The following is a 16,602-nucleotide window of genomic DNA, read 5'->3' as shown; positions in this document are numbered from 1 at the left end:
ATACAGTAAAACCCTTTCTTAGGTAGGGCAGTGCAGCTACTTTGGCTATGGTATTTCCAGTCTTGTCTTTTCCTTGTCTCTCTTCACACAGGCAGAAGAAAAGTTATAGCAGTGAATGAAACTCCTCCAAAAGGTCAGGAAGCCCACAGGGCTGATAACTAAAAAGTGTTGCCAGCCCTGTCATGTAACCAGTCCTGTACTAAATATAAGAAATTGAGATATGTTGCTAAAAGAAAGTAATTAATGAATTACTTGTAGTTATGTAGACTTAAACATGTGCAAAAGCAAATTTAATTTTTTCAGCCAATTCTGCTAGTGGGCCCAAAACCACCCTTATCATACCTTGTCCTTTCACAAAACCATGACTTGGTGGTCACTGTTAATTCATTTAGTGTCACTGCCATCAGAAAACAACAACATTATTCATTGGCTGAAAACATTCTTTCGACTGGTCACATTTAGTGTTAGATAAATGGGTAGGCTGATCTGTGGAAGTTACAGTTTTATTGATCATGAACTATAAGACATCTTCTAGTTACCACAATTGTAAATAATTTTCTAAATAGTCAATATTTTTTTCACATAGTCAATGACATGGTCAAATATATACACTTGGAAAATGTATTTGCACACAGGGCCGGCCATAAAATAAAGTTGTAAGCACTCCATGTAACTAGCAGGCAGCAGACCCCCACCAGGCAGATGCTATTTCATACACTGGTTACAGTCCCTTCAAATATTTTCAATATTCTGGCATATCATATCAGAAGATACCCACATTTGAGTTGATATCAAACATCAATGATATATGTGAACTACATAATCCTAAGAAGGTACATACAGAATAAAGAAGGGAGACATGGACTCCAAGGTAGTAGTGTGCAGTGTATATGAATCATCAAGCAGGTTTTGCAATGAATGTTTAAAGTGATAATAACAATAAGTATAGCACTTTGGTTTGTCACAAGACATAGTTTAGAAGTCACTGTTAAAACCTCCCCAAGATTTATCCTGTTTCAGAAATGCAGCATAGCATTTATGATCCATAACTGTATTTGTGTTTCAATGAAAAACAGCAATTTGATCTTTGTTACTGTAAGTAATGGTGTGTTGGTGCATTCCTGTAAGTTCATACTAAATTAATGCATACATTACTGACAGTCTAAACAAGAGTCATCAGAAGATGACATATCCCCCCGGCCCCCACATGTTTGAAAGGACAAATAATATGAGAGTTACTCATTGTTTTTTTAGACTAAGTTTGAATTGTTTCCATGGAATTCATTAAAATTATAAATGCCATATATCTGTAATCAGCAAAGTCACAATTTCAAGATCTGTCTCATATATCTGCCAAGATCTGTTGAAAGATATGAAATGGTTTTCGAGTTGTGCCCTGGGAAGGAAGACCATCCCTCCATTTTGAGATTAAGTACGAAATGTTTCCATGGAAACCGAGAAAATAATACATCATGAAAACCTGTAAAAAACAAAAGGCACCACTTCAACTTCTGACTGATATATCTACCAAGTTTGGCAGAAAAATATTGAACGCTTTTTGAGTTTTGCTCCGGAAACGAAGCCCACCCTACCATAAGACTAGCACCAAAATGTTCCATGGAAAAACAAAAAAAATATAAATGCCAAAAATCTGTAAATAGCAAAAGGCACAACCATAGGCTGAGACTACTATACATCTATCAAGTTTGGTCTAAAAATATTGAACGGAAACAAAATGATAATAAGATGTCGACTATATCCCCCGGCATGTAATGCCAGGGGATAATAAAAAAATGTAACTTTTATGATAAAATGATATTTATTACTTATCCTACTTATTTACTCAAACTTATTTGCTTTCTCTCAAGGTTGAGGTTGAGTGGTAAACCTCTGTCCCTATGTTCCCAAGAAAAGTTACATACTAAGTCACAAACCCAACAGGGCCTCTCTGTACACACATAAAGTCACACGTAAGTCACTCTTGCTGAACTACTGGCACACAGTGGCCAAATATACTCTTCAAAGGAAGACACTAGACATGCTGTTTTGTAGTTTACTTACTCAATGCATATAACTGATTAAAAAATGACACCATTGCTCAAGTACATTAAAATCATCACTGCACAAACTTTCAAATCTTGATCATCCGGAAAGAGGTAAAATCATAGAGGGCTATCAAAGCCACTTCGTCTGAGTAAAATGTCAGTATCTGGTGCAACGAGCATGAGCATCAATAACAGTTAGGCAGCGGTGACCAACAGAAGAAAGGAGATGTCGAATGCTGTAATACTCTTGCTGAAGTGCTGTGTGCAGTTCTTGTAGTGTCTGAGGTGGCGGATTATACTGGCACAAGCATCGATCAAGAGTATCCAAACTGATGATCATTGGGGCACAAATTGGTTGATCGAGAAGTCCTGTCAAAAATGTGCAACGGTAGGTTGAGCATTGTATTAACTGTAATCAACCGTTGACACTGATTCAGACAAAAACTCTGAATTCCCTTGACCAGTTGTGCAATGTCTGGTTGGAGATTCAGTGCAGTCCAGGGCCTAGATTTTCGAAGCTCTCTTAGCACTAAGAGTTGTAAATGCCATACATTTACATTAACTTAGGACTATTTTAGCGTTAAGAGAGCTTAAAAAATATAGGTCCAGATATTTGGATTGTTGTGGGTATGGCCATGGTATTTGAAGGAAGATGTCTCAACTGGATGTAGTGATTTGGGACGGCAGTGGTAACTCTAGGTCGACCTGAGCATGCAGAAGTGCGTTTCCGCCACATGTTGTTATGTCCCTCCTTGTAAACGGCTGATGCCATTGTGTCGCTGAGCTTCTGTCAGTCATTTGATTCTCTTACCCTCAATTGTCACTTAAAGCAAAGTACATGGAAAACCACTGATGTGGCTTTTTAAAGCTTAAGTCATACACATAAAGTCAAGGTGATACACAATTTCATGCTGCACATTCAAGATGCGTTTTAGCGATTCACTATGCACGTTACGTTTTACTTTCTTTTGCCAAACTTTGTTGTCAGCAACCATTCCCCAGTATGATGAGATTCAGCATGGATTGCTTTGTGTCAGTTATATTCCTAATATTCAAATTTTTTTTCTGTGTCAACTTTCTTTTTTGAAGAGTATAGTTGCTGAGAGAGGACAGAATTCAAGCATATGAGTCAGAATAAGTACAAAATATCAATTTTATCATAGACATTACATATTTTTGCTTATCCTGATTCATACTTATTTGCGTTCGAATCTGGTGAACAGTTGGTGGGTCAGGTAACTTGTGGCTTGTAGATTCTGATAAACTGTTAAGGTTGTATGCTGACCTGGGTCTTCTGATCCAATCGCAGTCAATGGGGACCACTTTCTCTTGAGATATAAAAGAAGTAAATCTTATGATTTTGTCGATTTTGAAGAGACACTAAAGAATACTAGATCTGCTCATCTTTATGTCAATTCATATGTTAAAAAGAGAGCTTTAGCAATAACGCTGTATTGCTGTGCTGACTTAACTCAGGACTATCTTAAGACAGGGGAGCATAAATCTCTGCCGGTGGTTATTGGGCAGTAACCAGGCTGTGACCATAGGTGACTATATCATCCAGCTGGTACTGTCAACTGCTGAGACACTAGGAGGGGACCTGCACATCTTCTGTGGCAATATCCCACAGATAATGGCTGGTAAACATAATAAAAATATTAATAACAATGCATGGCTCGCTGGTTCTACTACCATCTCTCCCATGTCTGTGGCTTCGACCCTGAGGTCCATCCATGGTAGGACACAGAACATGTCCAGGGCATCCTGGAAAATGACAGTTTTAAAGTTCTGTGGAATAGGCCCATAGAAGAATTCCAGCCAACACACCCGATCTTGTCCTTTTTGAATCAATTTATTCGAATCATTGAATTTTCTGTCCCTTTTGACAGCAACGTGATTGGCAAGATTCAGGAAAAGCATGCTAAGTATGCAGACCTTGCCATTGAAATGTCTTGCCTGCATCCTAAGTATACTGTCATCAGGCTACCCCATTGTTCTTGGTGTCCTTGGTTTGTACCTTCTGATCTCTTAGTGCAGATCCAGGGAGTAAATGGGTTCTCCACTGGGAGGACAGTCCTCCTGACACTCTGGGTAACGCAGACGGCTGCATTGTTGGGGAGCTTTCATATCCTACGGAAAGTTCTTAGTGGGTTTGACAAGGCAGTGTTTGATGGGAGAAGTCCCATTTGCTGTCTGGGCTCCATGTTGAGGGGAAAAGGGCCCTGAGCTGATGTTGGTATTTTAGATACTTACATACTTACCTCTCATCATCATTATATGCATACTTGCCTTATTCTTCAAAAACAGACAGCAGAGGTCGAGGTCGAAAGCCTGCTAACCTAACACTTGCCAAGGTGGTTCGAGTGAAGACATCCTGGTGACCGTTAAGGTCACTGCAGTCACTTACGTGACCACATGGAAAAGTCCTTCTTTTTGTTAAGAATGAACGGTAGAACAATTATAGCTGGGAGGTAGAGATGACTCGGGCAGGCTTCAGACTTGATGAGAAGAGGTAAGTATGTAAATATCTAAAATGCTTAGATTTTACCATATTTTTAACTCTTATCTGACAGCACTGGAAGGCGGGAAGTTCTAGGTGATAATCATCCACAAAAACCAGTGATTGCTTGGGGGTCTGCAAGCAAACTAAAGATCATAAAAGCTAAGCCAGTAATGGGTACAATAGGGAAGGTAGTGGCTGGCAAAGACAGTATTGGATTTAAAAAAAAAACAGCCCTCCATAATCGTAGGAATTGACCAATTCCAATGAAGAGGCATTGTGGAAGCCAAAGCACTGATTTCAAGAGGATTATTCACTTGGGAGGTGCCCAGCTGACCCATAGCCAGTGAGTATGGTAACCAGTGTCACAATGTTCCCACTGACGTCCCCTTTGGAGCCTGACTTGCTGCTCCTCTAGCCCCAGCTCCGAGACCTTGAGGTTGCTCAGATGAGCTCACTAACTGTGCTGAGAGGCGTCTACAAAGAGCTCCTGTTCCAGAACGAATGCTCTCAAAGAGACTCCTGCACAGATATTTAATGTGCGAGTTCATCAGCAAAGGTACTTCATCTGTATGAACGTTTTCAAGAACCTTTGGAGATGACAGAGCATGAGTCTTCCCCAGATTGTCAGGTCTTATGCCAATGTCAGCAGATGGAGAATGGCCTGCCAATCTCTCAACTTGAGTACCTTGGTCAAGCCCTTGTGGACACAGTCCAATGTCTTCACCCATCTGTAGGGAGGAATGAGCCTGCCCTGATCAGTGAAGAACAAACCACCTATGAAGGTGAGCCTCTGAGCCAGCCCAAGGTGCGACTTCTCCCAACTGATCAACCAACCTAGTTGAACAAAGAGCCAGAGAGTGAGCTCTTTCTGTTTGACTATCCTTTGATGATCTCAATGATTCATAAGGCAGTCATCTATGTAAGGACTGTAGTCTATTCCCCGCAGATGAAGGCAGAGAGTAATCAGAGCTGTAACAGCCACGGGGCCAAAGAAATTCCAAACAGAAGTCCCCGCAACTGGAAATGCTGGCTGTTGAAATAAAAATGAAGGTACTACCTGTGAGGCAGGTATATTGGTACCTGCAGGTAAGCATCCTGGATATCCAGGCTGATTAGCCAGTCTCCAGGTGAGATCTTGGACCGAAATTGTTCCAAAGAAACCATGCGAAAATGATGGTGAAAGATCGCTAACCATGGCCATACTGTGGATCATTCTCATTTCGTCTGTGTTTTTCTTGGAGATCACCAAGATTGGCAAGTAAAACCTCAAATTGGTTTTGGGGTCTTGTACAAGTTTGACGACTCACATGTCGAGCAGAAGTTGAACATTTTCCATTATTTGCTGATGTTGTGTCCTGGAGTAAACTCCTGACCAAGGTAATGTTATCAGAGGTGGTTGTTTGCTTAAGGGAAGCTGGTACCCTCATTGCAGTATGTTGATAACAGAGGGATCCCCTAGGAATGACCATTTGGGCCAGAAGATCCCCAGACTCCTGCCTACAGGTGTAAGGTGGATCTGGATGACTGGGAGTTCCCAGTTGTGGATATCTGATGCCTCACCTGCATTTATATTGTGGCTTGGTGATAGCCATGGGCTTACCCCTCTTACCTCAGTCTCCAGTGGTAGGCTGTCCCTTTGCTTGCCTGACTCTGTCAGCCCAATGGACACAGGATTGCTTGCCAATATAGGAGTTGGCCTTGGGAGCCTGATTTGAATTACAGATGGCCCCAAAAGACTTGAGAGCTACCTCCATGGTTGTAAACAAAAATGTTCCTTGTAGATCACCATAATGGCATCATTAAACAGGCAATGAGCAGAAAAGGGCTAACAAAGCAACTTTCTTGTAAATTCTGGCTCCCAAGCACATGCAGAGAGAAAACCCAACCGATGTACTGCAGTGGTATTGGTGATAGTCATGGATGATCAAACCTGGAAATATTTTCTTCTTCACCTCCTGTGAGATAGCCTCAATAGCAGGGGCCAAGGCAGACAAAGGACGCAACATTCTCTTAAACTCAGTGTGAATGGTGGTCAACTTAGAGTCAGAAACTCAATATGAGGAGACAGGAGTAGAGGAGAGATAATCCAAATCCACATCCTGAGCCGCAGCCTAGTCCGAGAAATCAAAAGAGTGAATAGGATAATCACCTCTGTAAGCTTAAGCTGACCTAAAGTTATGATTTAAAGATAACTTGGCAAACTCTTCATCAAGCGTATCGACCAAATCCCGGGCAATAGGGTGAGGTGGGAGACAAAGCTCTGGTGACTCCCAAATGGTAAGCTTTTTACCCACACCCATGGGTGGAGAAGGGCACGAACTCTGAAGCCTATCTACCATCCAATCAAAATCAGCCTCCATGCCTAAGTGTGTCTCAGTGTGAGTTTGGTCCACAATCTCCATATCATCTGTTTCATCATAATCCATTCTGGGGATCAGTAGATAAACCTCCAGGGATAGGTGCACTCTGTCCGGCTGGTGAGTTCTGTCCAACTAAAGTGCCAGTGAAAGATGAATCTGACATCCTCTGTTTTCCATTTCCCATGGGCAACTCTGAAGAAACTTCAGTTGACACACCAATCGCTGTGTCCAACAGTTATACACACAAAGGTGCACTAGTAGCAATGCTAGACAATCAAGAGGTAGCTGGGATAGGTTAGCTCTCCACGTCTTCCACATGTTGATGGGCAGACAACATTCTCCTGCGAAGTCTCTGTTGTGTAAGTCTCTTTTTGCTGCATGTAAATAAGCCTTGAACAAGTCAGAAGACACCACAATCTGTACACCTGGAGTCACAAGTGCACTGAGAAGTGCAATTCAAAGACGGAGAGTGAAGGTCCTTGTTTGCATTAAGCCTGCAACACTTTACAGAAAGAGGATGGTGCATAAAGCATGCTAAAATAACAAGCCGAAAAAAACATCAATCAAACTGTGTAGAAGGAAAACATGTAGCAAAAGAGAGGGGTTTCAGAAACAAACACAACCTTGCCTAAACCATACTGGTTTAGCCCCAGTGATAAGTCATGTGGACCACCATTTTGTCAGTACACACAACAAATCGCTGTTGAAAAAGTACAGAAAAGAACACAAAGCCTCCCTCCCCTACACTGAGAGGGAGGAACAGACAAGAGAGATATATATACAAGGACCCACAGACCAAGATATTAAAACACGAACCAAAAATCATGGAGTCCCCTTAAAAAGTGCAAGATCAGAAAAACTAGCAAGAAAAACCACAACCAACAAGGACGAAAAACTCAAAACCAGTGGTATGTTCTTATTCACAGGAAATAATATTAAAAGGTCAGATGGTGAAACTTGTACCCAGCTTGAAAGACAAGAAAAAATACATTGTCTCTTATGAAATCTGCAGTTGTATCTGTCGCTGAGAATGGAGCTTAAAATACATACGGGACTCAAGTTCTGTTAAATTTCTTGGATGGAGTCTTACATCAGACTGAGCATGGATTTATAAAAGTGGGTCTGAGTAACTTTGAAAAGAAAACTCTAAAACCTCATTAAAGACTCCACCTTTGGTAAAACATTGGATAATTTAAGACAAGAGTCATCAGAAGATGACATATCCCCCTGGCCCCCACATGTTTGAAAGGACAAATAATCTGAGAGTTCTCAATGTTTTTTTAGACTAAGTTTGAATCGTTTCAATAGAATTCATGAAAATTATAAATGCCATATATCTGCAATCAGCAAAGTCACAATTTCAATATCTGTCTCATATATCTGCCAAGATCTGTTGAAAGATATGAAATGGTTTTCGAGTTGTCCTCTGGGATCAAAGCCCATCCCTCCATTTTGAGACTAAGTCCGAAAAGTTTCCATGGAAACCAAGAAAATAATACATCACAAAAAAATTTAAAAAACCAAAGGGCACCACTTTGGGGTCTGCCACACATATCTAGAAAGTTTTACTAACAGATATTTCAAAGTTTTTGAATTCTGCTCTGGAAATGAAACATACCTCTCACTTTTCAGACTAAGTCCATGGAAACCAAGAAAATAATATATCACAAGATCCTGTACATACCAAAAGGCACCACTACAGGTTTTGATTGATATATCTACAAAGTTTTGCAGAAAAACATTGAATGGGTTTTGAGTTCTACTCCGGAAATGAAGCCCATCCCTCCATTTTGAGACTAAGTGCTAAGCATTTCCATGGAAACTGAGAAAATAATAAATCACAAAAACCTGTAAATAGCAAAAGGCACCACTTTAGGGCCTGCCACACATATCTACCAAGTTTTGCAGAAAAATATTGAACGGTTTTTAAGTTCTGCTCCAGAAACGAAGCCCATTTGTCCATTTTGAGACGAAGTCCGAAACATTTCCATGGAAACTGAGAAAATAATAAATCACAAAAACCTGTACATAGCAAAAGGCACCACTTTGGGGTCTGCCACATATATCTACCATGTTCTGCAGAAAAATATTGAACGGTTTTTGAGTTCTGCTCCGGAAATGAAGCCTGCCCCATCACTAGACTAACACCAAAATGTTCCATGGAAAAACAAAAAAAAATAAAAATGCCCAAACTCTGTAAATAGCAAAAGGCTCAACTATAGGTTGAGATCATTATATCTATCAAGTTTGGTCTAAAAATATTGAACAGTTTCTGAGTTATGCTCCGGAAAGAAAATTACGGACGGACAGATGGACGGACGGACGGACAGACGAGGCGTTGACTATATCCCCCTGCATTACATGCCGGGGGGATAACAAGACACCTACCAATACCTTAAAAATGAAATTGGCAACTTATGAATCAGTCTCACTATGTCATTGTGGTAAAAAAAATAATAAACTGTCGGACCTGGTCATAGTGGCCCAGTATTGTAAATCAAAACATGCATTATTGATCGGGAGGATATCCAAGAAGACAAACCCTATCTGAACAACCTGAAAGATGGAGAGAGGAAATACTAATCATACCTTACGGAACGGTACTACCACCTAGCTAATTATAATCACATATGACACAATTCTAGGGGATTGTGAGTGTCGAGGCATTTTGCTTTTTTCATACAGCTCTGTTAAAAGACCAAATTGGTAAAAATACCTCTATGTGTGGAGGAGAAAAACGACATCAGAAAGTGTTTTAAATGCACAGAGACGTGGACGTCAATTATTAAGGAGGTACTTGAAGCCAAATTTGCCCAGAAATAACACAATGAGGGGGACTGATCTCGTGTCACCGCTTTCGTGAATATGGATCAGTGCAGGTTATCTCATCTGAGTCCGCACAGGTGGGTTCTGGAACACAGGTTGAACCCGGGAGTAGTTCTTGAAGGTCCATGTCACTGGGGGCTGACACAACACTATCTTGGGTTTGAGAACATGTGGTTCTTGACTGAATGCATGGTCCTCAGACTTAATCACATCTGAAGGTGTGGTCACCTTTGTCCAGGTCTGCATATCTTCTTTTGACGAATGAGTAGTTGAAGTTGACGATGTCGATGAAGACTCCTTATGGGATGAAGGCTTAGACTTTGTGGGTTTCTGAAATGGGAGTCTTCACAAAAGGAATGTTCCATTTGGGATGGGAGGACTGCATGTCAGACTCATTATGTTTTGACATTACCGGAAAAATCTACAAAGGAACTTCAAAGAAGACTGTAAGGAAACTAAATTAGTGGAATAATGACATCTCCAGGATATAAAGTAGGAGTAAATGCCCTGTCAGATACTTACCCTTCTCACCTACTGACTTCATACCTTCACATTATTTCTTGTCCATAGTTTTGTGTAAACAACACAAAGTGTATCTATTAATATCAAACAATGACAAATGTGTACAATATTTACCATGTGAACTACAAGTGCAAGATGAGGAAACACAAGCAGAACACACAGGGTGTGGGTCAGAAGCAGATATATGAAATCTGCACGTTGAACATGATCAGTCCGCACACCCTGTAAAGAGTGAAGACTATTTTTATGGATATACAACTTCTTTATTTTGAATGGTTGACATTTTGACATAGATTCTAATGATTTCATGTGATGATGACACTTGCTTGCCAATGGCGTTAGAATCTGTGTCGAAATGCTGCCTATACAGAATAACGAAGTTGTATATGCATAAAAATTGTCCTAATTCTTCATCTACCTAACTTCTAGAATGCAAATCAAAGAAGCACATCCTGTAAACAGTCATAAAAAGTGAAAATTAGTTATGTATAATTGCATCATATGATGTGAAAAGGATATAAGAAAAATATCAGGCCTAAACAAACTCAGTGGTAGCTGTAGAAAGGGACCAGAGGTAAACCACCCAACTAAGCAGTAGCGAGTGACTTTTGGTGTGTATAGAGAGAGGCCCTGTTTCAGTGAGTTAGCTTGTAACTCTTCTTGGGAACATAGGGACAGAAACTTAACACTGAACTTCAGCAGGAAGAGAGCGAAAGCAAATAAGTTTTAGTAAGGACAAGGAAAAATGATTGTTATACAGTGGAAGAGAGGTGACGACTTGTTTGTGGCTTGTATTCTTGTACGCAGAGCACACAAAACCTTCCAGAAAGAGTGAGTGAGTGAGTTTAGTTTTACGCCGCACTCAGCAATATTACAGCTATATGGCGGCGGTCTGTAAATAATCGAGTCTGGACCAGACAATCCAGTGATCAACAACATGAGCATCGATCTGCGCAATTGGGAACCGATGACATGTGTCAGCCAAGTCAGCGAGCCTGACCACTCGATCCCGTTAGTCGCCTCTTACGACAAGCTGAGTCGCCTTTTATGGCAAGCATGGGTTGCTGAAGGCCTATTCTACCCCGGGACCTTCACGGGTCCCTTCCAGAAAGAGGAGAACGGTACCCAGATATGACATGAATAGATAAAATAGGAATAGAAAAGACAAAACTACTGCAGCACACATGTTACTGTTGGGAAACAGATACTACTTACTGGCAATGCAGTCAGTTGATTTCGGGATAGATTTAGAGTCTCCATTTTTGTCCAAACATCTGAAAAACATCACATTGTATACATCAAGAGGTGTAACTTGACATTATTTCATTTAACACTTCTCCACTAGTTCTGATCAATTCTTTCAGTCACATACTTTTGTCTTATCATAATTTCATAATGACTTAATTTGAGTAAAATACATACACATTTGAGAGAATGGATACAATTTAGATGCTGATCTCCCATTAAACAGGATCTTGATGCCAGGCTGACTGACACAAATGCAAATCATGAGAGTGAATTCGAGTGAACTGGAAATTTTAACCAAAATTGTATATTTATATATTTATCCTATCTCACACTATGCAGCTCTCCTCTTCCTCTACAACTGTGTGGGGAAACGTGCATTGAGCTAAGCTGAAACAAATCTTCATGGCCTCTGCCCCCAACCCAGACATCGGTACCTGCCAATCATCTTCATGCTCGTGTTGCATGCTCAAATGATAACGCGACAAACTGTACCAGTCATTCTCGTCTTGGAGCTTCTGTAATCTGTAATGCGGAGCAGGTTGGGAGGGCATCCATCACGGGAGATAGGATAAGTATAGAAATATAAAATTTATGGTTAAACTTTCCAAATTTTTACACTAATCCCATCTCAAGTTATACATTATCCCACAGTTGGCAGGAGAGCCACAGATTACCCTGACAACTTTGCAAATGCCAGTAACACAAGGAGGCCAGGAGAAACAAAACCTCCCGATATGCTAACTCCACACTTGTGATGGGTCACTTCAAATAGAGAATGAGTGAGTTTAGTTATACGATGCACTCAGCAATATTCCAGCCACATGGTGGCGGTCTGTAATCCAGTGATCAACAACATAAGCATCGATCTGCGCACTTGGGAACCGATGACATGTGTCAACCAAATCAGCGAGCCTGACCACTCGATCCTGTTAGTAACCTTTTAAGGCAAGCATGGGTTGCTGAAGGCCTATTCTACCCCGAGACCTTCACAGGCCTCGCTTCAAATAATTTCTTGCCTTACATAGCAAAAAAACTCTAGGGAGCAGTGCTCCCTTATTAATGTGGTTTTCAGCTGCAACTTTTGAAAAGCAAAAGGACGCAGTTTGGCATGAAAGCCCCCTCCGCCCCACATTCTGGGCTGTCCCTGGTTCGAAACTATCCCCAACACATACATGCTTGAAGGCAGAGAAAGAGGGAATAGCTCAGTAACTCAACTAGTTTATGGTACTAGTTTATCATTCAGTACCAATCTCTTTAACTTACCAAAGCAGAGAAAGGACTTAAGAGCAGAATGCTTCGAAAACCATATAGGTAATCAGAAATCAACACATCACTAATGTAATTGCTTGGAGAGGTAAATATACAGAGTGTCAATTATCTCTGCATGCAACACAAGACTGGCCTCAGAGTCTATAAAATCAAAGCTATGACAGTTCAGATATGTCCTAGTTGCCTATATGGGAATGATCTAAGTCCAAATGAAAAAACCCAAGATATGGATAACATCGATATCTATATTAGGTACAGAGTAAAACTGATGGAGAGGAAGGATTGTGCTAAGACCAAAAGACCCAACTGATGGAGCCCTTCCACATCTGTGACTGAGAGAGCCCGAAGGCAGTGTGAGGCAAACACAGTAACAGAATGCCAAATGCATCCCTCCATGATGGCCTTGAGGAAACAATTCCTGCGAAGCACCATGTTGGAAGCGAACTCAAGTCACATAAGGCTTTGTCGCTGAAAGGTGGAGGAAGGTCAGCAAAGGTATATGCACTTAAGATCGTAGATCTCATCTAAAACACCAATATAGGATGAGAAACTTCTGAGGTGGAGTCGATGGACAACGGAATAAAATTATAAATAGTCACTTGCTGTCGTGGCCCATAGAGGCAGCTAGGTAATCCGTAATGCTCAAGCAGGGACCCAAGATAGTAGATAGCAATTGGATAAAAAATGTGTGGTCCGGCTGTCCTGGTAATTGATTTTTGGCTAGAAAAAAAACACTGCAAACCAAGGAACACTTTGGCATGTCTAGACCTCTCAAAACGTACATGAGAATCATTGAAAACGTGCAACTTAGAAAGACCGCCAGCTGTAACCAGCTAAAATAAGGGGCTTAAATGCAACATGCTCGAAATCTTTCTCCTCCAAGGACTCGTAATATGCCGAGGTGAGATGATTAAGTACAACGGAAAGATCAGAAGATGATGAAGAAGGGCCACTGGTAGTGAAGAAGCGTTGAACCGGTATACTGTGAGTAAGTGCCAAACCAGGAACAAGCGGTGCTTAAACAAAAACGTCAAATCTGGGGAAAGAAAAGCACGAAATTGGGAGCAAGGGGCACTCTGCAAACAGGTACATGTCCTGAAGTAATAGCCGCTGCAGAGGTAAGCGACACACTGGAATAAAGTGGTGTTCCATAACAGGCTGGCTGCACTTGACACGAGTATAGTATGAGAAGTAGATGTAGTCCTCACCACCCAACTAGAAAGCACCATTCTGAACGATGCACTCTATGAGTAAGCGCTGATCTGGGCACTGTGTGTAGTTGTTCATGTGTATATATACCTCTCATCATCTGGCTGTATTCATGCTTAGCTTGATAATGATGTAAGAACCAACATCAAAATCCTGCACTATGCAATAAATAAGTTTTTGTCATCCTTAAATTGTACGTTCCATTCCTGGGAACACTGTGAGTAAGTGCTGATCCGAGCACTCCAAGTGTAAACACCAAACTGGGCGTAAACGACACACTGGTTCAAAGTGCTAGATCTAACCAAAGCAGCACTGTGGCCTTTGGGAGAGTGATGAACTGCAGTGAATCTATGACCCATAAGCATTGCTTGTAAAGTACAATCACATTCCATTTCATATTGTATAGTATATATTTGCTTCCCATTCAATAATTTGTATTGGCCCTATTTGAATACAGAAGGTGGACAAACGTCAACATGTGTATGTGGAGAAACAGCAACCCGCATCGAGTAGGTTTAAAAACGAACCGAAAACCTACACTTGAATTAGAAGTTGCAAACAGTACGTATACACCATTCAGTATCGGCACACTACAGTGGACACTGAATGAGAATGGTACATGAGCAAAAACGCTGACCAACAAGAAGTGAACTGATATAATCACTGAATTTTAGTGATCACCGTAGATAAGCTCACATGATAAAAGTCCATGCAGGTAAGTTGAATGCAACTCCAGAAAGAGATACAGAACCAGTAGATCCCTGTCAGCCACTTGTCTTGTGTCCATTCCATGATATAATAAGGGAAGATGATGAAATACCATGACAAGTCTGAGACAGAACATACACATGTCCACACAGTGTAGCAACAAGATAGAGAATGACAGGTACAGATTATCATGTGATTCTTTGAGCATGCAGCACAAGCATGGAGATGTTTGACAGGTGCAAATATCAGGGTGGGGTTTGAGGTCGGGTGGTTAGAGTCCAGTATGATTTGATTCACTTAGCTTAATGCACGTTACCACACATGGTGATAGAGGAAGAGGAGAGGTGTATAATGTGAGATAGGATAAGTTTAAATTTGACAGCTTTACCATGAAGACCATCAATCCCCTGTTCAAGTTGTATTGAGGCAAAGTCAACATAGACAGAGATTGAGCCTGAACTGAGGAGTGTAAGGCTGCACTTGCAATGCAACCTCCTACTAGGTTTGGTTAGTCTCAGTAGTGGAGTGTAACGAAAAATACTGAGACTAAGTTTACTTAGACTGATGGAACACATTACTTGATTGTTAATGACTGGTCACGATAAGGTCCATGGATTTCCAAATGAAATCAACCTATGTCTCATGTTTGCTTTCCAACTACGTCAGTTCAAACTTGAATGAAGGAAGACATGAAGCCTCATGACACTGACGATCCTGCGACTCACAACCTGAAAAGCAGGTATTGTGATCCGTCAGCATCCAAGGCTCATTCATCCCTACTCCAGTTTATTGTGTTCTTCAAAAGGGAACAAACTAACAATAAAACAGTACTTCAACCGTATCTTAGCGGTGAGAAGGGACCACCTGAAAGGATGAAGTATCCCCAGCTTGACAATCTGTCACAACCCCGAAGAGGGACTAATGGGTCTTCAGGTGTTAGTTATGGACTTTGTGGATCAGGTGTGTACATTTCCATTTTGGTTAATGTTCAACCAAAAGCCCATTTTATGGTACGAAACTATTTGTCATATATATCTCTATAGTATATAAAAAGAAACATGTTTATTTTGTGTCAAGAGTTTGTGTTGATGTCATGGGGTACATTAACTTAATTAAGTACACATTGTGTACCTCATCTGGTGTTGCTGCTTTTGCTTGAAGTCATAATATAATGGCAGGAGCAGAATGCATTGTGAGGTTGACCTACTTCTGGGAGTCGAAGTGGGCAAATTCACCAAAATATTGCCCATGCAGTACCTGCCCTGATAAGCAAATTATTATTTGTGCTTGTCCTATGTCAAATTCTTTTACAAAGTTGTTTCATATTTTTAATATATCTGCATGATTGCTCACAGCTTTCGTGACATGGGTGTGCAAAGTACTGACAGATTAAATACCTATCATGAGGGAGAGTTCCGAGATCTGGTTGTTGCACAAATTCAGGCGTCGAAGTGAGCTGAGCTTATACAGAGCCTCAGGCACCCGAGGCAGATCATTGTAGGACAAGTCAATATCTGGAAAACAAACAAATACAGCATCTTAACATTCAATTCAAAATGCTTCGTGGGACAGAATCCAACATAATAGCCCCTGTAAAATGCTTCGTGGGACAGAATCCAACACAAGAGTCATCAGAAGTTGACATATCCCCCCTGCGCCTACATATTTGAAAGGACAAATCATCCGACAGTTTCTTATTGCGTTTTTAGACCAAGTCTGAATTGTTTCTATGGAATTCATGAAAAATATAAATGCCATATATCTGTAATCAGAAAAAGTAACCAGTTCAAGATGGTCGCGTATATCTGCTGCCAAGATCTCTTAAAAGATATCAAATGGTTTTCGAGCTGTGCTCCGGAAACGAAGTCAGCAACATGTTCATGGAACCGAGAAAATAATAGTAATACATCAT

The 16,602-nt window shown here is 40.9% G+C and overlaps 1 protein-coding gene across 2 annotated transcripts in view; it reads right to left on the bottom strand.

The window, feature by feature from the left end:
- Nucleotides 1-16,602, bottom strand: part of LOC137284075 (protein flightless-1 homolog) — a 77,259-nt gene that overhangs the window by 43,227 nt on the left and 17,430 nt on the right. For both annotated transcript variants that reach the window (XM_067815745.1, XM_067815747.1), the window contains 2 exons: nt 16,088-16,204; nt 11,472-11,530 (listed from right to left, as the gene is read on the bottom strand). In XM_067815745.1, the coding sequence (XP_067671846.1) occupies nt 11,472-11,530; nt 16,088-16,204 (176 nt within the window). The remainder of the gene's footprint in view (nt 1-11,471; nt 11,531-16,087; nt 16,205-16,602) is intronic.

This window comes from Haliotis asinina, chromosome 5 (genome assembly GCF_037392515.1).
Source record: "Haliotis asinina isolate JCU_RB_2024 chromosome 5, JCU_Hal_asi_v2, whole genome shotgun sequence".
NCBI classification, from domain to species: domain Eukaryota; kingdom Metazoa; phylum Mollusca; class Gastropoda; order Lepetellida; family Haliotidae; genus Haliotis; species Haliotis asinina.
Note: the sequence above shows the minus strand (reverse complement) of the source record. Positions and strands in the feature narration are given on the sequence as shown.